This window comes from Trichomycterus rosablanca, chromosome 19 (genome assembly GCF_030014385.1).
Source record: "Trichomycterus rosablanca isolate fTriRos1 chromosome 19, fTriRos1.hap1, whole genome shotgun sequence".
Lineage (NCBI taxonomy): Eukaryota > Metazoa > Chordata > Actinopteri > Siluriformes > Trichomycteridae > Trichomycterus > Trichomycterus rosablanca.
Window position 1 is genome coordinate 24,345,722 of NC_086006.1, and position 27,647 is coordinate 24,373,368.

The 27,647-nt window shown below is 39.6% G+C and overlaps 1 protein-coding gene across 1 annotated transcript; it reads right to left on the reverse strand.

Annotated features, from left to right (window-relative positions):
- Positions 1–540: 540 nt before the first annotated feature.
- On the reverse strand, positions 541–27,647 carry ghrhrl (growth hormone releasing hormone receptor, like). Its single transcript, XM_063015647.1, has 13 exons — positions 27,602–27,647; positions 20,970–21,068; positions 19,962–20,069; positions 15,987–16,078; positions 14,284–14,381; positions 11,453–11,585; positions 10,165–10,318; positions 5,505–5,565; positions 4,655–4,724; positions 4,473–4,564; positions 3,759–3,888; positions 3,202–3,243; positions 541–1,023 (listed from the first exon to the last, which is right to left on the reverse strand). The coding sequence occupies exons 1-13, from the start codon at positions 27,645–27,647 to the stop codon at positions 922–924; spliced, it is 1,227 nt and encodes a 408-aa protein (XP_062871717.1). The 3' UTR covers positions 541–921.

The window sequence follows — 27,647 nt, forward strand, 5'->3', positions numbered from 1 at the left end:
GTATCTTCATACAAACATGATGAGAGGATGGCCAAGGCCCCACAATGGACTGAAGTTCTGTCAGGGGTGTGTTGCTACATTGCCCCAGTAATTCCAAATAGACTGGACCCACCACTACCCTGACCAGAATAAAGCTGTGGTAAAACATAAAAAATAAAACGAAAAAGAAGAGCTGCAGAAATCACTGAAATCCCATTAGTAGGTATTTTAAGAATGTTTCTCAGATGGCTCAGTGGTCTAATGGTGCTAATGACCGCACAGGCTCTTTGTAAGATCCCAAACTGCCGACTGCAAATGTGTTGGAGGGGGCACGTAGTATTCTGCAGCTCTCCTCAGTCAGGGTAGGTATCTATAGAAGTGGAGGAAGACAGGATTTCATATGCCTAGATTGGGAGATATATATCTAACACATGATATTAATGCCTGAAAAAGAATTTTAAGACAGAATGGTACTACAAATACAATTAGACCAAACACCAGACATTCATACTGCAAGAAAAATGATTATAAAAGTTTATAATTGTTATTTCTTTGATGAATATTTACATTTAGGTGGATTTTTTGTATGCTTGCAGCTTAACAAAGCTGTAAACACATAAAAAGTACAAAAAAGCAGCAATAGCAATAAGCAACAGCAGTATCAGCACCTACACACTCACACCTACCACGCCCTGCATGGACCAATCCCTAAATTTAGGATCTGCTTTCTCCTTAAGGCTTCTGTACCTTCTAACTTTTGACTGAGCGATATGCCTCTCTGAATGGATGTAAAAGTTAAAAAGGACGGATTTAAAAACAGCACAGTAAGATCAGAACACATGAAGCAGCATTCAGAGTCGAAGCTTGAAAGCATTTAGAGTTGCTTGGCTTGTTTGGGCCAAAAAAAGTAGTCTTTTTTTTGTATTAGATACAGAGGCTGGATCAGAATGGCGTGTCCATCTGACTGCCTTTAGCTCCAGCAATAACCACTCCGTAACTGCTTTCCTGCCAGCGCATCCACCTTAAACGGACCTCCTTCTGGACCTGAAGCACACAAGATAAGAGCACAAACAGAACCAACAGGCTTTACTGAAGCACAATCAGCGACTACACATGAACTGACAGTATTTCTTTAGGTCATTCATTCTTTTTTACAAAGTCTACTTTTAAGAGGTATTCATTCAAGCAGTGTTGCTACTGATTAATAAAAGTACTTCTGATTGATGTTCTTTAGCTCTCAGGAGTCATGTAAGTTTGGTCATTACAAACAGGCATGGTGTTGTTAAATAAAATCTAATTAAAAATAATTGGTCTGAAGCTCTTGTCATCAATCAGCAGTTAAAGTGTGGAGATGTGTTTAAGCATGTAGATTTTATACTGCCACTGTCTACATTACTGTTTAAACAAACACAATATCACCTTCTGCACACCATATGGAATCGATCTTACAAGACATATTGGCTGTCTGATTAGAAGGAGTGTCCCAATACTTTTGTCCATACATATGAACATATACAGTGTATCACAAAAGTGAGTACACCCCTCACATTTCTGCAGATATTTAAGTATATCTTTTCATGGGACAACACTGACAAAATGACACTTTGACACAATGAAAAGTAGTCTGTGTGCAGCTTATATAACAGTGTAAATGTATTCTTCCCTCAAAATAACCCAATATACAGCCATTAATGTCTAAACCACCGGCAACAAAAGTGAGTACACCCCTAAGAGACTACACCCCTAAATGTCCAAATTGAGCACTGCTTGTCATTTTCCCTCCAAAATGTCATGTGATTTGTTAGTGTTACTAGGTCTCAGGTGTGCATAGGGAGCAGGTGTGTTCAATTTAGTAGTACAGCTCTCACACTCTCTCATACTGGTCACTGAAAGTTCCAACATGGCACCTCATGGCAAAGAACTCTCTGAGGATCTTAAAAGACGAATTGTTGCGCTACATGAAGATGGCCAAGGCTACAAGAAGATTGCCAACACCCTGAATCTGAGCTGCAGCACATTGGCCAAGATCATCCAGCGTTTTAAAAGAGCAGGGTCCACTCAGAACAGACCTCGCGTTGGTCGTCCAAAGAAGCTGAGTGCACGTGCTCAGCGTCACATCCAACTGCTGTCTATGAAAGATAGGCGCAGGAGTGCTGTCAGCATTGCTGCAGAGATTGAAAAGGTGGGGGGTCAGCCTGACAGTGCTCAGACCATACGCCGCACACTACATCAAATTGGTCTGCATGGCTGTCACCCCAGAAGGAAGCCTCTTCTGAAGTCTCTACACAAGAAAGCCCGCAAACAGTTTGCTGAAGACATGTCAACAAAGGACATGGATTACTGGAACCATGTCCTATGGTCTGATGAGACCAAGATTAATTTGTTTGGTTCAGATGGTCTCAAGCATGTGTGGCGGCAATCAGGTGAGGAGTACAAAGATAAGTGTGTCATGCCTACAGTCAAGCATGGTGGTGGGAATGCCATGGTCTGGGGCTGCATGAGTGCAGCAGGTGTTGGGGAGTTACATTTCATTGAGGGACACATGAACTCCAATATGTACTGTGAAATACTGAAGCAGAGCATGATCCCCTCCCTCCGGAAACTGGGTCGCAGGGCAGTGTTCCAGCATGATAATGACCCCAAACACACCTCTAAGACGACCACTGCTTTATTGAAGAGGCTGAGGGTAAAGGTGATGGACTGGCCAAGCATGTCTCCAGACCTAAACCCAATAGAACATCTTTGGGGCATCCTCAAGCGGAAGGTGGAGGAGCGCAAAGTCTCAAATATCCGCCAGCTCCGTGATGTCGTCATGGAGGAGTGGAAAAGCATTCCAGTGGCAACCTGTGAAGCTCTGGTAAACTCCATGCCCAGGAGAGTTAAGGCAGTTTTGGGAAATAATGGTGGCCACACAAAATATTGACACTTCAGGAACTTTCACTAAGGGGTGTACTCACTTTTGTTGCCGGTGGTTTAGACATTAATGGCTGTATATTGAGTTATTTTGAGGGAAGAATAAATTTACACTGTTATATAAGCTGCACACAGACTACTTTTCATTGTGTCAAAGTGTCATTTTGTCAGTGTTGTCCCATGAAAAGATATACTTAAATATCTGCAGAAATGTGAGGGGTGTACTCACTTTTGTGATACACTGTACATAAATACATACATATACAGTCCATCCATCCATCCAGCCATCCATCCATCCATACTACTCACCTCCTGGTTGAGGAAACAGTAGAGAATTGCCACTAAGAGACCCTTGAATGAAATAATGCAAAATAAATGTAAGTATTAATAGCATGTTATTAAATTAAGCAGTTGTTTGTTATAATTATAATTTATATTTTCTACCATCATGTGTTAGAAATGATGCCCCCCCCATTTTTCTTCCTCTAAATTACACAGCAGATTGATTTGCTTCCACCTGTATACTTACGTAATTATCTGAAGCTCTTGATTACTGTACATGCACAACTCACTAAATAAACACAGGATATCATTTATTTTAGCTTGTTACTTTGACTGCAATAGCCAGTGTCCCAAAATATGTAAACATAATATTTTTGCACTTTTTAATTACTGGTGTTTCTTGGAGCTCTCTCTTCAAGAGACACTGACTGACTTTTAAACATACATGTGGTTTAGTCTTGCACTCAACTTTAAGCCACAATTTCTAAAAAGTTTCCTCAGATTTTAAATGTTGTTGGAGATAAAGTCTGGTCCTGCAAACCTAACCCTGTGCTGATACAGAGAGTACATCATATAACTGATACCTGGAAGGAGCCGAGGCACAGCTCTATGCAGAGACGCAGGCTCACGTTACTGTAATCCGGCAAAAAGTTAAACACCACATAATGAGTCCCAAACAAAGGGATGAGGAGAAGTGTAGATTTGGCAAGACGTCTGGGTAAAAAGAAAGGTAAAAAACGATAGGAATGTCTCATCACTGGAAATATATAATGACATACAGAACATTAAACATGCTTAAAGATTGAACACCACACATTCTTTATGCTTCTAAAATGACATTAAAATAAATTAATGTAGGAACATTCGATTGGAAAGAGTTTTGGTTATGGTGTGACGTACTAGGAGGAGTTTAGTATGTATCAAAAAGGTGCTGGTAATGATGTAACGTTTTGGAAGAATTTTACGCTTTGCTCAATGCAGACAAATACACTAAAATAAATGTGCTTTTGTGGGATGCATCAAAAACAAGTGTTTGATATTATATAGCAGACTGGATTAGTAATCGAAAGGTCACTGGTTCTAGTCCCATCACTTGTTGGTATTTGGTCTAAATGCTCTAGATGTATTTAGAGGTTTTTATTTAATGTTTTGAATATTTTTTTTTCAATACAATACATAAAACATGTGTGAATGGGGTTTACTAATACATTTGAACCTTAATTAATTTAGAGCATGTGCACAATTTTACAAGAGAAATATACTGATAAAAATCATTTCTGACTTTTTTGACCCCATACCTGTATTGTGCTGAGTTGTTGAACTGAATCAGACGTGGATTCAGTTTCTGCACCAAAATCCTAATAATGTTTAGGAACAACAGGAAGTTGATCTGTTCAAGCAGGACCACAGAAAAAATAGAATTTTGTTGTGTGCTTCTCTGTGTTAATAAATGTGTATGTGCAAGCGAGTGCTATTTTACCCCAATGGATACTACAATTGGGCCCTTGATTATCCACCAATAAGGCGAATCTTCATTAATGTCCCAGCATCTGGAAAAAAAGAAAACAAGGTCTTAGAATTTAATTAAAAATCAAAAACTAAAATCTCTTTTTTGCAAAAGTATTCAGACCCCCTGGGACTCCAAACTGTGGTCAGGTGCATTATATTAGATGATAGGAGTCAATTTGAGTCCAGCTGTTGCAATCTGAATGAAATGGACATAGTCTGTAAAGACACAGCTGGGTCTATAAGGGCCCACAATTCCCACTGCATTGTCCGGACAAAAAAACAGACAATAAAGTTCACGGAACTCTCTGTGGATCTCCTCAATCAAACTGTGGGAGGGCATAGATCAGGGCAAGGATATAAAACAAGGCTTGAATGTTTCCAGGACCAGAGGGGCCTCAATCATTCTAAAATGAAGGAAGCTTGGCACAAGCTTAAACCTTCCTCGAGCTGGTCATCTGGCCAAATTAAGCATTCAGGATGTGGCCTTGATGAGAGAGGTAAGGAAGAAGCGAACGCTCAATCTAAAAAAAATTCAAAAGTCAACCATGGACAAACACCTCTGAAGCTTCCATAAATGAGGCCTTAATGGCTGAGTGACCAAGGGGCTTCTACAAAGTATTGCATTAAAAATCTGTTTTGTTTTTCTTTAGTACATTTTTTTAAACCCTCAACATGTTTTCATTTTATTATGGATGATTTATTTATCAAGCCGATTAGTAATTTAACCAATGATGGCAAAATAACCAAAATGTTTTTTTTAATATAACGGAGGATCAGGCTGATAAAGTTGTTTATTTATAGTGGAAATAAAAGCCATTTACTCTGTGTCCTCCAAATAGACTCGGAAGCCGATCCAAAGAAGAATACAAACTAGAGGAACTCCTACAGAAGAAAAAGAGAGATGCACATCACAATCTGTAATGGTGATACATTTGGAGATAAAATTCACTCTGCTTGTAAATCTCATATAAATACACCATCAGATAAACCTGCTAAAATCTAATTCTTATTGAACTTAAATGTACTGGAGAGGCAACGTCTCAGATACAATACAATCAGATACTCTAAATTATTCACAGTAATGCTCTTCTTTATCCAGCATCTGTAAGAAAAGCAATTAAATAATATATTAAGTATACAGTACAAAGAGTAAATATAAAGTCAGATTTTGAATAAAAAAAATTATCCCTAATAAGCTGTAGAAATGCACTATATGTCCAAAAGTACTGGACACCTGACCATGGGCCATTTGAAAAACAAATGGTGTTAAAATAGAGTGATCTTTCAAGCCATAACAACAGCCAGTCTTCTGAGAAGGCTTTTCTTAAAAATATGAAGTATGTCTAATGGGAATTTGTGCTAGTCAAGAAACCCTCAGTTGATGTTCCAGTTCATGCCAAAGCTGTTCAACTGGGTTAGGTCTGGGCTCTGTGCAGGACACTGGAATTTCTTTACTTTAAATCGAGCTTTTCTTCAAGTCTTTATAGAGCTTGCTTTGTGCACATGGGCACAGTCATGCTAGAACAGGAAAGGGCCTTCCATAAACTGTTGCTGCAAAGTTCACATAGCAGTTCTTGAAAGTGTAAAAACAGAGACAGAAAGAAACCCTGCAGTATCAGTCTGAAGATCCCAAATAAATAGCAAGGACTTGAGAGTGTGACAGTCAGTCAGTAAGATAAGAACCAATGATCAGTCACTTGAGACGCTGGTATGTGTTTGTGTCTGCAGCTTATTGGACTCCACTGAGACGGCAGCACAGCAGTTTGTTGAACTTTTTCAGTCAGTTGGTGATGGTTTGTATTGGTTTGTACTGTGATCTGGACTAGTTAGATGCTTGTGAGTGAAGTGCATAGATACGGTGATGGCAGACAGGCTGTGATCAGTGATTTTCAGGTTTTATTGAAAGAACATTGCACTGAATTGTTAGTCGTACAGATCGGGGGCTACATTCAAAATCTTATTTATGGCAGCAGCCTAAAATACTAGTAGACATGGATTTGTGAAGTGGCTGTTTTATCTGTATTAAAGCATATCTTCCTGGAATGTTCAACAAGCTCAAGGGTGTTCACATACGTTTGGCCATAAGGTGTGCTTGTGTCTTAAACAAACATCTTTTACTCTTCTGTCTAAAACTCTATTTGATAAGATTTCAGATCTGAAATGGTTTTAGAAAGCAAGTGGTGTGTCACCACCCAACACAATAAGACCTAAGAGGCAATTAAGAGCAGCCAATCCACCTGCTGCCATTTTAGGATGGTGGGAGGAGTACCCAGAAGAAACCCACACAGACAAGAAAAACATGCCAGACCACCCTACCAGCTGTGCCACCATGCAGCCTGACTAAAAGCAAAAAGAAAAATTCTTGATCCCTCAAAATTCATACATCATACATCATATCGAATCTCAGCTCTGCCTGCCAGCTAAGGCTGAGCAGCCACATGAACAACGATTGTTCAGATATGGGCGGGACTAAGCCGGATGGGGTCTCTCTTTCATGACTGGTGCAATTACAACCTCTGCTGGCTGATTGATGGCGCCTGCACAGAGATGAGAAAAGAGTGCTCTCAGGGTGTCTCTCTCTGTACACAACGCTGAGCTGCACTGCACTTGTCAAAGTGTAGGTGATAAGATGCATACGGCATGCTGCCCACGTGTCGGAGGGGGCGTGGGTTAGCTTTGGACGTGCTAAAAGGGAGAAAAAGGGGAGAAAATGCATAAACAAAATAAAAAAAAGAGGAACAGGTCAATCATTTGCACCTCCATGCCCCATCTGCTAGCCAAATTTGGGAAGGCAGAAGGATTTGATTTTGTAACCAAGTCATGTCGCCAATCTCCATGTAAGGTGGGCTTGTTACAGTCTGTAGTGCAACTCTGGTTTACTTTTACCTCCCAAAAACATGCTAGTGGGTGAACTGGCTTCTCCAAACCCCTTGCACTGGAGAAATATTAATCATGATGAAGTGGTTACTGAAAATTAATGGCTGAATAAAGTAAGCTGCTTTTTCTATATTTTAACTTGATTTGTAGATTTATTTATTCTCATTAAAACACACAGAATTTGCTTTATATTTTGTGCAAAGTAAGTGAGAGAAGTTTAGAGAAAGAAAGAAACGATGAAACTTCTGAAGTGTTGCTGATAATGTTTCTTTTCCTTCACCCTGCAGAGGCAGATCAGAAACACTGATATGCCACTTTAGGACTAGAATGCCACTTTAGGACTAGATTGCTAATGCCAGGCTGCCTTCTAGCATGCTGATTTGTCCACTCAGTGGATGATAACTGATAGCTAGTGTGGCAAGTGCAGTGAAGCAATTGCCAATTTTATCACAATCTTTTTTGAAAGCCATTTTGCCTCTCGTAGTCTATCAGCAAAAGTTTGTACTGAAGCTACAACACTGTTTGTTATTCTGTATAAAAAAAACAACCTACGAGCTTGTTGGGCATCCTATTCCAAATCCGTTTGCCTCATTGTAGAGTAGTTTCTGTTTTGCAGCTTTAACATTGTTCACTCTTTTGTGAAGACCTTCCAGAAGATTTTGTTGTGTTTCTGTGGGAATTTGTGTCTATTACATTAAAAGAACATTGTTTTGCCACTTCCACAATTTATTTACAAACCCCATTTTCAGATAATATGGATATTTTTGTTAATTCCCTTGAGCCTCTAGTTAACTGACAGAAGTATACAGAATAAAAACAGTGTTTTACTGACTAAAATTAACTGTGATTTGTAAATATCAAAAAAGACTTTGATGTCTGCAAGACAAAAAAGTTGGGATTTTGTTACATCACATTTTTTTCTATTTTATTTATGAATTTTCTCCCAATTGAGTGTAGTCAATTTGTCTTCCGCTGCTGGGGGATCCCTGATTGCAGTCGAGGTGGGTATATTGCTGCTCATGCCTCCTCCGACCCGCACGCAGTCCTTAGCAGAACCCTTTTTCACCTTTTGCACTCTGCACAGGCGCCTCTCTATCTACTAATCAGGGTCCTTACACAGTGTTTGAAGACCCCACCCACATAGTCCGGTCATCCCGCCATAGCAGCACCGTGTCTGCTGCAGGCACTGCCAATTATGCCCGCTAGATGGCGCCTAGCTGACCGGTGACAACGGTGTGCCTCCACCTGGGTGCCTGGCCATACATTTTTAATACAAGACATATCTGAACAGCAGGCAGGCCAGTAAAGCACACGCACTCCGTGCCTACAAAGCCATGCTGTTGTAGCTCATGCAGAGTGAGGCCTGGCATCGTCTTCTTAATGTTGCATTGAGAATTTTTACAGCTGATTAACAGTTCCCGCTCAAAGTTGCATACAAAAAAGTGTAATCCTAGGGTGGAGACTTTTTTTATACCCAGTCAGGATACTCTCCCCTTTTATCTTGCCCCGTCCCAACTTTTTGGAGTGTGTTGCACTCAAAATCCAAGATTTGAATATTTATTCACAAAATACAATCAAATTGTTCAGCTAAGGCATTAATATATTTATTAAACTATTCTTTTGATTAGAGATGCATGAGTATACTAGTATCGGGTATTAGCCCGATACCGCGCTCATTAACTCGTACTCGTACTCGCAAACGAGGCTCCGATACTAAACATCCACATTACGAGATTTTTTTACTTCTAAAACTAAAGCAATTCATTTTTCACCCACGGGAGACAGATTGAATTATTCTCACTGACCACGCTCACACGCACGTTTAATGTTATTTAGTTCCGTTTGAAAAAAAAAACCCTTCAAAATAGAGACAAAACAGTGAAGATAACCGGTTACAAAAGCAGCGACCGCTGTTATAGGACGTGTTTGTGTTCAATACTCTGTTCACAGTGTCGATACAAGTGATTCAGGAGTCGACTCATTTTAAGCTTCTTTTCTCAGTCATCTCTCCGTGTTTACTGTTATAATGAATGATGCGGTTGTAAATAAACACCAACTACTACAGAACATTTTGTGTGACTCGCTTACATTATAAAGCTCAGGCTTAATTATACTGGTTATTACCACAGAGCGGGAGCCAACTCAGAGTCGTTTACGATTTACCGAGGTGAACCACGAATGTATGTGCTGATAGAATCGGCTCAGATGGGATCGGACTGTATTATCCTTTTAAAGTAAATATTTCAATCAGCAGAATCGCATCGCATGTATGATGTGCACAACGTTAATTACGTGCGTTTATTAATGAATGTTAACGTTATCTTGTCAGAAGCTTTCTCAATGATGTCTGTGCGGTGTTTTTTTTTTTTTTTTACAATTAGTGATGGCAACCCAAGCAACTGTTCCACTGCACTATTTTACACTAAAAACTACACTATTCCATAATGCTCCAGATTGCATCATTCTAAATAGGTATCGGTATCAGTATCGGTATCGGCGAGTACTAAAATACATGTACTTGTACTCGTACTCGGTTGGGAAAAAATAGTATCGATGCATCCCTACTTTTGATAGTTCAAGAATGAATAAATCACAGATTCTTACCCCAGCCGAGCAAAGCCGAGCCCCAGAGACAGCGTCGACTGCGAGGGAAGGCCGACAACAGTAAAGAGTTGAGGTAAACCGCCTCCACCAGCAGCCAGGAAAAATTACTCATCACACAGTAGTGACAGAACACAACAGACACCTTACAGGCTGCCTGCACCAAGAAAAGAAGACACATGGGAATTAAAAAAGACATTTTGTCATATAGATAAAAGTACAAAGGCAATAGTTAATAAATAGTGAATAGAAAAGGGCAAAATGAGGATTTCGAGAAGCTGAAGGAAAGATAATACTCCTGATGACAGAGGGAGGCTAAAGTCATTAACACAATGTAAAAGACACATACTGGTTTTATTGAGAATTTAGACTGAACTAGCAGCTGTAATCGCATTTCATTCAAATCCTTTAAACCTCCTAACTTCTAGTCTTCAATTAAAATAAACCTTTGTTCCCTTTGCTTGTTCAGGCACTTGTAGGCGAATGTAGCTAACAGCTACTTGAAGATCAGAACTTACTCTGAGCATATTCCTTTTTTAAAGCTACACCAGTCCTACTCTGAACCCAAATAAATATTGTGAAAATGACTTTTTGTATTTTGACCACAAACTTTTTAGTGCATTGCTCAGAACATTTCTGTCCATAATAAAATGCAGTGTTGACAGATACTGACATTATTGGAATGCGCAAGTGACTGAACCATGCTATACCACACATAAATACAGCTTGTAGATGAAACATTGGAGTGGAGTGGGCTATATCGCAAATGGAATTTCAACTGTGACTTCTGTACAATACATACAGAACAAAATACCTTTTTCAACACACTACACAGTCGATATAAAGTCATTCAGGATTCACACCACTGGCTGGCATCACAGTGGTGGAATTTGTTTGTTGAAGCACCACACGCTCATGCACAAATTTATAGTCCATTGGACCATTGCACCACAAAAAAGCTCCCCAGACACGTTAAACTCCCCAGACATAGCCAATAATGTCTGTGTTGACACCCAGCTGGTCGATAGCACCACTGAAATCCAAATACAGACCGCAGCAGCACCCAAGAGCATTTGTCAATGATACTTTTTGTGGTTTATAGAAAGACAGAAAGCCTTCTTGATATATAAAGCAAAGAAAACACTCAAATACCAAGTAACAAGTAATAAACAGACCATGTTAGGTTATACAATGATGTAATAAGTAGAAGATTGAGTAAATGTTATTTTGGTCAGACAAAAAAAATTATATTCTGTTTGGATGAGTGAGTGCAGTGTATATTTAGACTCACAGTAGAGAGAGAACAGTGGTCAATATCTTCACTGCCAAACAGTGTAGCATCTTTTATAAAGACAGATGCAGCTTTGAGGATGAAACTAATGAACAACTGGATGTGGATGTAGTTCCTGGCACAGTGCAGCCTCCTGCATATACACACACCAATCACATTCAGACACAGATAAGATCCACAGTGGAGTGAAAAAGTATTTGCCCTCTTGGTTACTTTATCAACCAGTTCACAAAATGTAATGTGGTGAACTACTGTACCATGGACTGTTTTAAAGTGCAGATGCAGCCAGTGTAGCTAGAAATTCTGTATCTACAGAGCATCTATATACAGAAGAATAGGTTACTGGAACAGGTGCCTATTTGCATTTTCCCTTTTTCTCACAGTCAAATCCAATTACAAATCCAATTATCTGGACGTATCTCTTCTACTGCTGCAGATCCCAACCCTGACTCAACCCTGCGACAAGACTTTTTTCCCACAGTTTTAGTCTTTTCAGTTTCACATTTCAATTTCACTGCCGCCATGTACCACACCTAAGCTGTCGGAAGATGGGTTCATACAAAACAGTCCTAACATGTATCAGGACAGTGGGAGTTGTGATGGGATGGGATGCAGGTGATTTTGACTTTGGTCTTGGTGTTGATGAGCTGGCGCACTGAATTGATACACCACCAAGCACTAATTGTATATCCTCTTGGCTATCAATGGACAGCACATCTGTACAAACACACCTTCAATCTATGTCATTTCTGAGTTGTTAACCAGATGTAAACATACTGAATACATTTTGGTGTAAACATGCTGAATGACAACCAATGTATTTCAATTAATGATCCATGTTAAATAAGGCTGTGCAAATGAAGATTACCGCTGCAATGTCTCTTTCTGATAAATCAGCCTGGAAAAGGTCATGGTCTGTTTCTGCTGTTGATTAAATGCCAATCAGCTCTTATAATGTCTTCGTCTGTGTCAAATGAGTCAGCTGAGTCAGCTGTGATCAGGATGCCTGTAATTCACTTGCTTTTTACAGGCATTTGTGCATTATTAGATTTACCACAGGCTGTAGCCCAGAGCAGTGAACCCCTTAAATGCATTAATACTAACCCATTCTTACATACAATACTGACATAAGTTGCTTTCATCATGCTGGTGTGCTGAAAAAAACCCTAATTAAAATACCTCAGAGACTGAATCATGAGTAGAAAAAAGGATCGCACTGACAAAGTCTAACATAGAAATTTGGTGAATGAAATAGAAATAAAATAAAATAACCACCCTTTATACTCCCATCAGTGTCCTTGTAGGACAGTGAAAGATTTCATCGTTATTAGAGATTTCTTCACTTAGCTAGAACACAGGAACTGGTCTAAACCAGTTAGAACTGGGTTTTGGACATCATGAAATTCAATTGACGGACGCCCAGATGGCGCAGCTGGATATTCCAGTACCCCACCAGTGCTGAGATTCCGAACTCCTCGGTTCGAAACTCAGTGTTGCCATAGGTCGGCTGGACGACATCTAGTGGGCATAATTGGCAGTGCCTGCAGCAGACACGGTTCTGCTAGGGGGCGGGATGACCGGATTATGTGGGTGGGGTCTTCAAACACTGTTTAAGGACCCTAATTGGCAGATAGAGAGTGCATAGGTGAAAAAGGGTTCTGCTAAGGGCGGCACGCAGGTCAGAGGAGGTGTGAGCAGCAACATACCCACCTCGACTGCAATCAGGGATCCCCCAGCAGCAAAAGACAAATTGACTACAATAAATTAGGAGAAAATGGGAGAAAATGCATAAATAAATAGAAAAAAAAAATATATATATATATATAAATAAACGTAGACCACTTCCCAGTAACAATTCATTGTAGCAGTATTCTTGGAATACTGGAATACGACTACTGGGAATCATGCCCTAAGCATATCTACACGTTCTAAGTGGTAACTGATTATGTATTAATACTTCTAGTTTAAATTAACATTTTTCTCCTACACTGGTCAGGGATGCTAATATTAAAAATAAATAAATAATTTAAATAAAAAAATATATATATATACAACATTATGTGATAAGGCGCCCAGGTGGCGCAGTGGGATATTCCACTTGCACACCAGCACCAAGGTTCTAAACTCCTCGGTTCGAAACTCGGTGTTGCCTCCAATCGGCTGTGCGCCATCTAGCGGGCATAATTGGCAGTGCCTGCAGCAGATACTAATTGGCCACCGTATCTGCAGGGTGGGGGCCGGACTATGTGTGGGTGGGTGGGTCTTCATACGCTGTATAAGGACCCTGATTGGCGGAAGAGATGCCTGTGCAGAATGCATGGGCGAGAAGAGGAGGGCTGTGCACGTGTCAGAAGAGGCGTGTACAGGGACGTGCTCTTCTCGGATGCAATCTGGTATCTCTCAGCAGCGGAGGACAAAATTGAGTGCGCTAAATTGGGGAGAAAAAATGGGGAGAAAATGCTTTTTTTTTTAAAACAGACAAAAAAAACATTCTGTGATAACACATCAAAATTATATAATAATAATTATAAACGTTTTCCATTTAAGAAAAACTTGTACTCTAATGCCGTAAAATATATTAATTAACCCCCTTTGCAATTCCTCTGTCACATACATAACACCCACTCTGGCCGAGAAGAGCTGCAGGCCTCCACCACGTGTTAAACCACTGGCCACATCTTCTTAGGGAATCAAACCCAGGCTCTTCTTGTTTTGAGGTGACAGCGCTACCCACTGCACCATCGTGCCGCCTTTCTTAACAATAATTTAACAGTAAAGCAGAGCTAAAGTGAAGATGGGCTACAGTAAAAAACGTGTGTTAGTTTAGGTACCTGAAGATGAGCAGAATTACAACTGCCACCAGAAGGGAGATCAGTGAGGCTCCATATCCGATAGAGTAGATCAGTCTCACTGTGGCGAAGTACGATTCCTTAGATACAAGAAACTAGTAATTACTTTCCATCAAGCAATTCTGTCTTAGTGAAATGACAAGTAAAACACATAATACATCAGCCAAGTAATGTCACCCACACTGGAAATATTGGTAGCACCATGTTTTGGGACAGCTGGCAGAGTCTGGTCAGTAGGACATCAAAATTGCTGTACGCTACCGATCTTAATCTAACCTGGAGAGACCGAGGGGGGAGCTCGGGGGGCGGAGGTGTGATGCGGGTCACATGGAGCCTAGTGTGGTTATCTGTAGGTGATGCAGCTGTTCCAATGCCAAACCCCAAACATACATGTAGGGGACTCCTGTATTGAACTTCCAATCCTCATAACTGGCTGAATACCACCACTTTTAAACTCCTGTTTTATTTTATTTTCATATTTTGGAAGATAAAGAGAAATTTTTTTGACTGACTATCACTGGCCCTTCCTTTAAATATTCAAGGCACTTACAAGAAATGATTATTTTATATTCCATTAGCAAACATTGCAGCTAATTAGGTGACATTTGACTCTGTTTGGTTTCTCAAGAGGAAATGCTCAGACTGTCAGCTGTTGATGATAACACATTCAACAACCTACTTAGAAAGGTCGCGCACAAACTCCTCTGAACAGCTATTAGAAATCCTTCAAAATCCATTTAATGGTCGTCATAAACAAAATGAGTCATAAAAAAGTCTGGAAAAGTAGCAAACCTTTTTAACCCTGTAAAAGTCAACACATTAACATCCAAATCACAGCACACCTGCTGGTCAAGTAAATACAGTCATTTCATTATGCTGCAAATCAGAGATATCTGATAAAATCTGATTAGTAAATCTAGCTAGAATGTAACTGTTGGCTTTATTATTCGGATAGTTTAATGACAGAGTAAAGTGCAGAATCTTTTAGTAAGAACTTTTAGTTTGGTTAGAAGTCTTTACAGCTCAAATCAAGATTCGTCAGGAATATGTCAGGATAGATATGAACTCAACACACCTCAGAGTTTAGTTCAAATGTAACAGTTCAAAAATATAAAACTACAGACACACTGACTAGGTTTGGCCACATTTTTAAACATTTGTGAATACCTGGAGACATTTCACTAAGTTGCAGAATTCAGCACAACTAAAATTGATTATTTGCCAACAAAATGATAAGAAAAAGTCTCTAAGAATAGACACTATGAGTAAAACTCATTTACTCACTCACTTTCTTAACCACTTATCCAATTAGGCTCGCGGGGGTGCTGGAACCTATCCCAGCTTTTCAATGGGCACAAGGCACACAGTAACACCCTGGACAGGGTGCCAGTACATCGCAGATGAGTAAAACTACACTCACAAACACATTTTTGGCATTTAGCAGATGCTTTAATCCAAAGCAACTTGCAGTGTACACTCTAAGCAATTGAGGGTTAAGGGCTTTGCTCAAAGGCCCAACAGTGGCAACCTGGCCGTGGTAGGGTTTGAACCAGCAACCTTCTGCTTAGTAGTCCAGTACCTTAACTGCTAGGCTGCAACTGATTGATTTCTAGTAAATGTTAGATCAGATCAGTCAGTTCATGTGTGAGTGGATTATATGTAAATATAGTCTAGGCTGCACTAACCTCTGGGATATCGTCCTCAATGCTGCAGGCCTCGTGGTATGGAGGAAACGGGTGTGACCACCCCGAACTGGTGCAATTTCGACTCACTGTACCTGCAGGACCATAAGTCAAAGATCTAAGCTTAAAACTGCATACACGCCCTTGTATTCTTCTCTTTAAAAAAAAAAAAAAAAAAAAACTTACAAACTTGCCTCACACCAACATTTTCCTTATTAAGATATTACCCCTTTTTATGTAACTCATGGGGTGAAGTAAAAACAAGTGTGATGGAACAAACAAAAGAGTTGCTGATAAATCTAAAAAACAAGATGTCAGAGAAGCTGATCTACAATTCCTTTGTAAATACAGGCCATTTGTAGAAAGTAAAGCAAAGAAAAAATCTTTGGAACCCAGCAAGTTTATGAAAAGTGGTAGCCTACTGGGTAGAGCTATCGACCGGAAGATTGTGGGTTTGAATCCTGGCTTTGCCATGCTGCCACTGTTTGGAGCTTAAGCAAGGCCCTTAACCCACTCGGCTCCAGGGGTGCTGTACAATGTGATAGACAGATTAAAATATAACATAAGACATTGTGTATATTGTGTATAATAATGTCATGTAATGGAACATAACCTGATGTGTCAGATATGTTGATGATGGGGAAGGTGGACGCTGATGTCTCAGGATTGTTGACAGTGGGCACTGAAAATTCAGGTTGGATGCCAATACAGGAAGGTGGGCAGTGAAGATGGGAGGTGAACACTAATGTCTCAGGTTTGATGCCGGTGAAAGGAGGTGAGCATTTATGTCTAATGTTTGTTGACGGTGGACAAAAGGTGAGCACCGATGTCTTGGGTTTGTTGACAGTGAAGGGAGGTAAACACCTTAGACGTGTCGACGGTGAAGGGGGCGAACGCTGATGTCCCAGGTTTGTTGACAGTGGAGAGAGGTGGCTGCTGATGTCCCAGGTTTGTTGACAGTGGAGAGAGGTGGCTGCTGATGTCCCAGGTTTGTTGACAGTGGAGAGAGGTGGCTGCTGATGTCCTAGGTTTGACAGTGGTGAAGGGAGGTGGGTGCTGATGTTGTATTCCACCCTCATTTCTGTCTCATCATTTGCCTCTCCCCTTTCACTTTTACTTCATTCTGATTGAAAACTCAACTATACTTACCTGCTGTGGGTTTTACTGATTTATTACCATTATAAAATACTGTTCAAAACTATATTTATGCAATAATAATAATAATGAAAATCTACCATGTTTTATGAATATAAACAATCCTATTACTTTTTTTTACTATGTTTATTTCCAAGACACATTTTATTCAATTTGACAGTCAATTTTTTGAAAGGCAGCTTTACTTTAAAACCACCTCCTTGTTTCTACACTCACTGTCCATTTTATCAGCTCCACTTACCATATAGAAGCACTTTGTAGTTCTACAATTACTGACTGTAGTCCATCTGTATCTCTGCATGCTTCGTTAGCCCCCTTTCATGCTGTTCTTCAATGGTCAGGACCACTACAGAGCAGGTATTATTTAGGTGGTGGATCATTTTCAGCACTGCAGTGACACTGTCATGGACACGGCACCCCTGTAGCGCTGCTGTGTCTGATCCACTCATACCAGCACAACACACACGAACACACCACCACCATGTCAGTGTCACTGCAGTGCTGAGACACCACCTAAATAATACCTGCTCTGTGGTGGTCCTGAACATTGAAGAACAGGGTGAAAGCAGGCTAAAAAGGTATGCAAAGAAACAGATGGACTACAGTCAGTAATTGTAGAACTACAAAGTGTTTCTGTATGGTAAGTGGAGCTGATAAAATGGACAGTGAGTGTAGAAACAAGGAGGTGGTTTTAATGTTATGGCTGATCAATGTATATCACTATAAATATCATTATCAAGATAAAGCAGTTAGTGAAAAAAGCATGCATAAGTACATAATAGAGCTAATATACGTTGGATGTTAATTGTGGTTTAAATTCTGGGCGTAAAAAAAAAAAAGCCTGTTATTCAAAAAATGCTATAGTTTTAATGACAGTTTTTGTTGTTTTGATCTCCTCCCGTGAAGCTGCGGTGATTATACCTGATTCCTGAAGGCTTGCGGGGCTTTTTTAATTGCATCTGCATTCTCATGGTGGAATAAAAACATTTTGTTGATGAGCTGATTACAGGTGCACTTTAGTTGATGAGCAGGTTTTCTATACAGTCTAAAAGTAATGGATGTTGTACTGATGAGCTGAATGAAAATGGTGTGGAAAATGTTTTATATTCTAGTGAGAAAAAATACTGAAAATCATAAAGAATGAAGTTAGAAGTACTGATTTCCTGACTGTCTGGTACAGTGATTGCTAATGCTTGGGGTGTGATGGAAGAATAATGCCTGAGTTCTTATTGGTCCATTTTTATTGACTGGGTGGTTAACTGTAGGTTTACTCTTGTTGGTGCACTCAGTAATTACTGTGATTAGGAAGGTCAATAACAGAGCCAAACAGCGAGGTTCCAGAAGTGAAAATTCGATATAAGGAGGATGAACAAAATAAACTAAAGCCTGTGAGAATATGCTGTATAAATATCAACGTGTGAATAAAGAATAGAACACCTGGTTGGCTGGTCCCGACTGGTTTATGTGACATATGCATAGTTCAGGTCTTTAAGGTATAAAAGAGTTGAATATCTACCTCACAGTCTGCATTCCATAACTTTCAATAAAGCTTCGACAATTTCAAATCTGGTGACTGGGATTAGTATGTATTTGTTTTACTTTATCTTGGTATTCATCAAACTGCCTTTGAAAAGATTTAGCAGAATGTGTAACTGTATTATCATTTTTTAATTTTATTTTCATCTACAGCTTTCATTCTCATCAGGATCATGGCAGATCTGGTTCTACTGGAAAACACCGGGCACAAGGCAGGAATGCATTGGACAAGGCGCCAATCCATCACAGAGCTTCGGCCACCCAATCCCTGCCCAACCCCCGAAATAGCCAATAATGTTGATGAAGAAGCCAGACCGACCAACAGCGATACTGATGAGCTAGTATAAAAGACCCCTGCATCAACCAAGCGTATTATCATTCTAGAATAGAGGAACGTCTTTAGAAGTGTTTGCACCATAGGGTGCACTTGATCCTTATACAATAATCATCCACCTCATGATTTCCAGCAGGTGCAGCCAGTACCATTATAAGGCCCTAGTGTGTTTAACATTTGGATAAAAGGTTTTGCCAGCCCTGCATAAATTCCAGTCGTGTAAAGAGCACAGTGTGCAGTGTTGGTTAAACCTGAGAGAAGGTAATTATTCAATCATGTTGGTATTTTTGTGGCTTCACGTTTGAGCCATTTAGCAATTATGCAGTAAAGTGGCCACATCCATTTAACATCTGTTCCTCTTCGCTTATACTGGTAGTTGTTGTGACTAATGCACCTGTATGCACAGCTGTGTTTGCAATCGTGATTTAGTTTGTTTGATGTAAAGCTCCGTATTTACACGATGTTTGTTATTTTGTCACCCTTGTTTATTGAAATTTTAATCAGGTGTATTCCTATTACAATTCATAATTTAAAAAGCATCTATGCTATTCAATACCTGATGATTAGTCTGAAAAATAGCAATATCTAAAACATAAATGAAAATAGGGTCTCCTCTCTGAAGGCTGTTCACAGCCAAAGCCGAGCAGTCTGTGTTAGCTTTGGGATGTCTTTTCTTTAGGAAGTCTATAGATGCCAGTATGATTTACTCACTGTTTTAGGGAATCAAGACTCTTTGTGGTTTTATGTATTTTAAAATGTCTGAATAACTTTACAAGCAGGAAAACATTCAAAATCAGGAAAATAGGAATTACAGAAATAATTGAAAACCCAGGACTGTTGTCTACAGTCTGCTGACAAGTGTATGTTAACTTGACTATATGATACAATGGTTGTGTGAATACAACATAAATTGCTAGTATGTGAGCGTGTGTGTGTGTGTGTGTGTTTTATACCTGTGGTGTTACTGAAGAGAGAGAATACAGCAGGACAGGGTGAGTGTACCGTCTCTCCAACTGCCGCTCGGGGCCAACATACCACAGAGTCCCATGCTGGGAGACAACCTACACACACACACACACACACACAATGCTGTAATGGAAAAAATCCCTCTCTTTAATTGTTAAAATAATCATTTAATTTCTTTGAGGAACAAAGCCATCCAACCCCTCTATCACCCCATGTGAACTATTAACTGGTTGCACAATTTTAGCAGTACTAATCGTAACTAAACATTTGCTTGTAACAATCCCACCTGCTGTAACCTGATTGTAGCCTGCTGTGAATATTGACGTTAGAAAATCATGTCTTTCTACCTTCTCAAATTTGGCCAGCAGATGGGGCATGGAGGAAGAGATGATTGATCTGTCATTCCCCCTATGTGGGAGTGTTTCTTTATATTATAGTTTCTGCTTCACAGACTTGCCAGCTCCACTGTAGGCAACCTGCTTTTTTAAAACCATAATGCAAGGCTTGGTCCAGCCTGGTCATCTGCTGACGTCACACTTTTTATCTTTAGAACTGGTCCGGTGTAGCGACACTTTTTTGGGTAAAATGAGGGAACCATGCTGGACGAGCAGCTGCCCCAGAGCTGATGTGGGTATTTGTGGTACCATCCTGACAGCCTTCCTGTCGGCTCAAACCAGTCTGGGAATCCCCTTACCTTTCTAATTAGGAAGAAATCTCTGATGGTATAACTGCAACTCACAAGATGTTGTTTTCACATCATTTTGTGTAAACTCTGAAGACTGTTGTGCATGAAAATCCCAAATTAACAGTTCCTTGTAGAAAACCTTCGTTTATTTCATGTCCTCATATTTAATGTAAACACTAACTATAGGTTCTGACTCATGTCTATAATTTAGCGCACTGTTCCTGACACATGACTGACTGACTGACTGCATGAATGAGCAGACGTACAAGTGTTCCTAATAAAGTGTCCAATAACTTTTGGTGATCCTGACCTGATGTGCTGAGGTTTTCATGTTGGGCGATCTCTCTCAGACAGTGCTGTTCCTCTTTCTCCAACTGAAAGATATACTCACACTCTGGGTGCAAACTTGCTAAATGAAACATATTTCTGGGTGCAAAGCTGCTAAATGAAACATATTTCGTAATGTAGTTACTGTTTATTTCATGTCCTCATATTTAATGTAAACACTAACTATAGGTTCTGACTCATGTCTATAATTTAGCGCACTGTTCCTGACACATGACTGACTGACTGACTGCATGAATGAGCAGACGTACAAGTGTTCCTAATAAAGTGTCCAATAACTTTTGGTGATCCTGACCTGATGTGCTGAGGTTTTCATGTTGGGCGATCTCTCTCAGACAGTGCTGTTCCTCTTTCTCCAACTGAAAGATATACTCACACTCTGGGTGCAAACTTGACCAAACCTATACAAAGGGGGACCAATCAAAACCCACATTTTCACAGATACAAACACATTAAAACAACAAACAAAACATATTAGTATTAGTAGAATTTACATCCATAAATCCTTTGTTGGAAGTTTCAATTAAACCAATCATAAAGCTGCTAAATGAAACATATTTCGTAATGTAGTTCATGGTTTAGCTCTGATTTCTGACCCATTTGAAAGCAAAAGGATTCCATCAACCTAGATCAATAAACTAAAGCCAAATGAATAATAATGGAGGATTTAACAGGCCAGTGCGTCTAGCAAAACGGGGCAATCATTCACCACACTGCTGTGACAGGAAACTAGGAGGCTCTTTGTCTTCTCTAATGCTTGTGGGCAAAGCATGCTGTCGAGAATTATGACATTTAATAACCTGTTGAATTTTTTTAGCTTGGTACCCAAAACAAATTAATGTAGCTGTTCCGCTGCAGTGATCATTAGGGTAATAAAGTAATGCTCTATCTCAACTAATAACACAAACAAAACACGATAACAAAGTATATTAAAGGCTTGAAGAGGCATGTGATGCAGTGGTGAGCGGGGGTGTCATCTTTAATCACAAACCTTATTGTGCCTTTTACTTATTATTACAGAAAGCGATAATCAATCACTTTTGTTTTTGTTATTTAATCTACTGTTAATGTTTAATGCACTGTATGTGTATAAATTATTAAAGGGGGAAAGGTTTTCAGACACCACATATTAGTAGCATTAGAACGTTGTTGCACAGAGGTTGTTGGCAATTACAGCTTTGAGATGTGTACTGGCCATGCAGACAATCTTACATTCTTCTTTAGAATCCAGTCTTGAGTTATTTTGGCTTCATGTTTGGTATTGTTTTCTTGTTAAATGTCCATAATTAGTTTTTTTTTATGAGTTGAAATTCTTCTCTAACATCCTCCGACAAAACTCATTTTTTATGACGTGTACCTGTAATCCTCCAGTACTGTTTACAAAGAAGCTGTACTGCCACCAAGCTGGATAATTGCCATGTGGCTCTATGTTTGCTTTATCTGGCCATTGTTCTGATTTGTCTCAATGCTCGTGTTCGAATTTCATGTGTTATCATGTCTGTGCTTCTTTGTTAGAAGATTAGTTTGGAGTGGGGATTTAGGAACTGATATTTTTGTGCACTTCATTGCTTATTGTTCACAGTGCAACTGCTGTTCCTGCTGTTTTCAGGTCACCAAGACACTTATTTTAAATGACCACTGGCTTGTCTTTCACCTTATGTCTAAGAGTGTGTTGTAATGTGACTGATCGGAAGTTGGAACTTCTATCGCCTATAATGTGTGTCACATCATTATTATACACCGATCAGCCATAACATTAAAACCACCTCCTTGTTTCTACACTCACTGTCCATTTTATCAGCTTCACTTACCATATAGAAGCACTTTGTAGTTCTACAATTACTGACTGTAGTCCATCTGTTTCTCTGCATGCTTTGTTAGCCCCCTTTTATGCTGTTCTTTAATGGTCAGGACTCTCCCAGGACCACCACAGAGCAGGTATTATTTAGGTGGTGGATGATTCTCAGCACTGCAGTGACACTGACATGGTGGTGGTGTGTTAGTGTGTGTTGTGCTGGTATGAGTGGATCAGATACAGCAGCACTGATGGAGTGCTGCTGTGAAAGCAGGCAAAAAAGATAAGTAGAGAAACAGATGGACTACAGTCAGTAATTGTATAACTTTAAAGTGCTTCTATATGGTAAGTGGAGCTGACAAAATGGACAGTGAGTGTAGAAACAAGGAGGTGGTTTTAATGTTATGGCTGATCAATGTATTTCTTTTAGGCAATTTTGCAAACATCTGTGACATCTGTTGGTACCTGAATGACATAAAATAAAAAAATAACACAATGCTTTATAATGAGGCTTCCTGTGGTATCAAACATCTGAATGAATAAATGAAGATCAGATCAATGCAATTAATTTGAAAGGTTTGGAGTGCGCACGAACACACCCGGTGCTACATGTTAAGGATATGATGTAGATGACAGAGCTCCCACTGCTTATTGCACATATGTATGGATTCTTCATATCTACATGGTTCCCCTCTTTGAACTAAAGAGCAAACACTTGGCTTCAAAGCATCCTGGACTGGAACTGAGATAATTGTATTTTTTCAGTGATGGATAATATTCTTGGTATTCTTTATGATAATAGACTTTGCTTGGATGAGTGTGATCAGACTGCACCCCTGTCAAAGCAATTTGAATTCTGAAAGCAGTTTTTATTGGCCTAACGTGTCACATCATAAAAACTTTTGGTCAGATTTTTGATTGACCTCCAGCCAAATGTTTTAGTCAGGCAGCTATATATCAGATGTTCTGTGGCCAAGAGTCCAAAAAAATACAATTAAGCTCTCGACCATCTGCAAAATAGTCTAATGTACTTCATTATCATCTGACATCCTACATTTGCTTTATAATTATTTTATATGGAGGCAGCACATCTGCAGAAGGTTTATCGGTGGTTCTAAATTGCCCCAGCATAAATAAGATAATGGGTTAGTGTGTGTACCCTGTATTGTTGTTCTTACCAGGTTGTATTTCTGCTATATGCACAGTGTTCCAAGTGTTCAGAGGGATGAAGTCAGTACTGAAAATAAATGTTTCAGTTTTTTTGAATATACGCAGTTTCCACGTGCACTCCGGCAACCTCTGATGGTTGCACATCACCAATACAAAAAAGTAATGCCACTTTGACCAGACATTACGAGCTGACTTTGCAGCAAGAAGGTGATTCCCCTATCTGGCCTCCCTCTTCCTCAGACACGACCAATTTTGCCTATTAAGTGGGCATCTGCAAGACTTAAACTCAAGACTGAAACACCTGACTGGGCATCAAGCACTAAACAAGAACCTGATAGTAAAAAAAGAAGTGTCCAAAATATTTGACTGGCAAAGAAATAACAACAGTAGTGCCAGTATTTACCTTTCTCAATAGGAGCTTCATCTTCATCAAGGTTGCTGGGGGTTAAGGTGGAATGCACCCAGACAGGTGATATACTTATTGCAGTATATCATACTGCTATTATATCATACCTACTAATTTACTGACCATTTAGATTAGCCAATCAACATATTTTAATGGTTTTTAAGGAACACAAGGCGACAGGAAATTCACACACACAAGTGGAGCACACCAGTGCCAGAGTTTTACTCAATATTCCAGAGATACTTATCGAGCATGTTACATAAAACTACAGTGGAAATGTAGTTATGACTCAAATAGTCCTTTCTCCAGGAAAGATAATATGACTGTCACATCCTTATATAACACTATAAAATCTGTCATTATTTTAGTGCTGCGAATTATCTAATACAAGTGCACTGACTTCAAATTCGTCCTGACATGCAAAATGTCACCCAGCACCTGTGGTACCTATTACCATAATTACTAAAGATGTTCAGGGCATTCCAGTATCTAGTATCTGGGCATCTAGTATCTGTGTGAAGCAGGAAACAAAGAGTAAGTTACTTCTCAATGTTTATAGCAAATTTCCTGCTCTAAATGCACAAACATGGATGTATGACAAAGAAACGCCAGAGTGTATAATACGACTCTTTAGTGATTATAACTGCTTAAATAAATAGGACCAATAAAACTGCACCAATTACAGTCTACATGGAACAGTGATCTCTTGCCAAGGTCAGGAAGAAAACCCAACTATCAACTTGTGCTGAGAGCACATTTTTGTAGATCATCAAATGTATTGCAAGAACCCACTAAAACAGCTCAGCCATGAATTAGAGGCAGTTGGAAAACAGATGACACAGTCCACAGTCAAGTGGTTTTAATCACCATTGGCTTACAGTGAAAATCTTTGCCCTTGATCCAAAATCAGCACCTCAAAGCTTGACTGAAGTATTCTGCTGATCAAAAGTGGTTTTGGATTACATTTAATTATTCAGACAAAATTCCTCTTAACACAAGGTGACTCTTTTCCTTGGCAAAGAGACCAGTGTTTCGTCAAAATAGTCCGACATATAGGGACAGAGAAGTTGCAGGAGTTAATCAGCCATAATTACTTAGCTGTTTAAATGACATAAAAATTGTACGCCACTAAATGAGTAGCCTATGCTGCTGCATGAAGAATTGTATCCATTAGATTTTCACCCATCAGAAACCCCCTCAAAATTAAAAGGTAACACGTTAAATTGGTTAGTGTTTTGGACAAAGAGACATGTGTTTCAGTCAGCCAGTTACGAACTGCAGTTCTATGTGAACTAGTTATATGTGAACTACGCTGCCTACATCTCACAATGCTAATGACATCTCCAGTTTATGCTCAGGCTTTTTAAACCTCTGTGCTGTTTTTCTGGAATTAACCTACCCCTCAAGAGTTTTCAGAAATAAAGTGTCTACTAGAACAATATTTACCTGAAAACTGGTCGGTATTTAAGCTGCCAGCCAGCACAATAATGTGGCACTCACAGTCTGTAAGCCTTTTCTAATTTAGATAAATCCATAGCATTTGGATACCCAATACGTTCGGCTCATTTGCTCTCAGTTCGTTGAACAAAGTAACTTTTAATCACAGGGGTGTCATCATCCTAATGAAGAGGCAATCACCAAGTCTGCATGAGAGAAGAGAAATCTGACAGGGAAAACAAAAAGATGGGACACCATGACTCAACAAAACATCTTTAATAGCACTTAATGTCGATTCCTCAAGCTTCTGGAGCTGTTTTGCATGAAACAAACGTCATTATTCCCATTAAATGTTTCCTTTATTTGGTGTTTCACTAATAATTTTGGTGAGAGCTGTCTAACGTAGATTTAAAAACTTCCTTTCCAATCTCTAAGTGTTTAACTGGGGTGAGATCTGGTGACTGTGAAGGCCAAAGCATTTGATGTAGATAATCTGTATACTTACCTAACCATTAGGAATTAGGAGGGCAGTTGTAGCCTAGCGGTTAAGGTACTGGACCAGTAATCAAAAAGTCACTGGTTCAAGCCCCATCACTGCCAGGTTGTCACTGTTGGGCCCTTGAGCAAGGCCCTTAACCCTCAATTGCTTAGACAGTGCACTGCCACAGTACTGTAAGTTGCTTTGGATAAAAGCGTCTGCTAAATGCTGAAAAAGTAAAAAGTAAAGTAAGGAATCTGTAATGCCCACTCCTAGGAAAAGTAGCAACAGAACAGAATTATATCCCTTTGTAGAAACTAATAGAATGAGGACAGTGGTACCATAGTGCGTAGAGCTATGGGTTACCAACTGAAAGATTGTAGGTTTAAATCCCAGCTCTGCCATGCAACCATTGTTGGACCCTTGAGCACGGCTTTTAACCCTTTCTAGTCCAGGGACGCCAAACAACAGCTGACCCTGCCATCCAAACAAGCTGGGATGTGCTGAAAAAGCTTTTCATTGTAATGCACATGTGTAAATGTATATATGACAATTAAAGCCGTTCCATCTTCCTTCCTTGAATTATTTATTTATTTAATTTTTAATGTGATTTGTCTTACTGCTGACTGATAAACATTCAATTATGATATTATTATGTGTTATTATGTGTTATTATATATAGGGTTGTTTTGGCCTTTTATGGTTGGAAGTGGTGATACAGCAGAGCAGATTACTGAGTACTGGGTATTGTTCCCATTGCAACATATACAGTGTATCACAAAAGTGAGTACACCCCTCACATTTCTGCAGATATTTAAGTATATCTTTTCATGGGACAACACTGACAAAATGACACTTTGACACAATGAAAAGTAGTCTGTGTGCAGCTTATATAACAGTGTAAATTTATTCTTCCCTCAAAATAACTCAATATACAGCCATTAATGTCTAAACCACCGGCAACAAAAGTGAGTACACCCCTAAGAGACTACACCCCTAAATGTCCAAATTGAGCACTGCTTGTCATTTTCCCTCCAAAATGTCATGTGATTTGTTAGTGTTACTAGGTCTCAGGTGTGCATAGGGAGCAGGTGTGTTCAATTTAGTAGTACAGCTCTCACACTCTCTCATACTGGTCACTGAAAGTTCCAACATGGCATCTCATGGCAAAGAACTCTCTGAGGATCTTAAAAGACGAATTGTTGCGCTACATGAAGATGGCCAAGGCTACAAGAAGATTGCCAACACCCTGAAACTGAGCTGCAGCACAGTGGCCAAGATCATTCAGCGTTTTAAAAGAGCAGGGTCCACTCAGAACAGACCTCGCGTTGGTCGTCCAAAGAAGCTGAGTGCACAT

What these genes read in the sequence shown, in the direction of transcription:
- ghrhrl (XM_063015647.1), bottom strand. Translation starts at nt 27,647, where the DNA reads ATGTGCACTCAGCTTCTTTGGACGACCAACGCGAGGTCTGTTCTGA. An exon ending in TGAAAACCTCAGCACATCAG is followed by an intron (nt 20,070 to 20,969) that starts GTCAGGATCACC and finishes GTGTGTGTGTAG; the next exon opens with GTTGTCTCCCAGCATGGGAC. An exon ending in TCTCTTCAGTAACACCACAG is followed by an intron (nt 16,079 to 19,961) that starts GTATAAAACACA and finishes ATGGTCCTGCAG; the next exon opens with GTACAGTGAGTCGAAATTGC.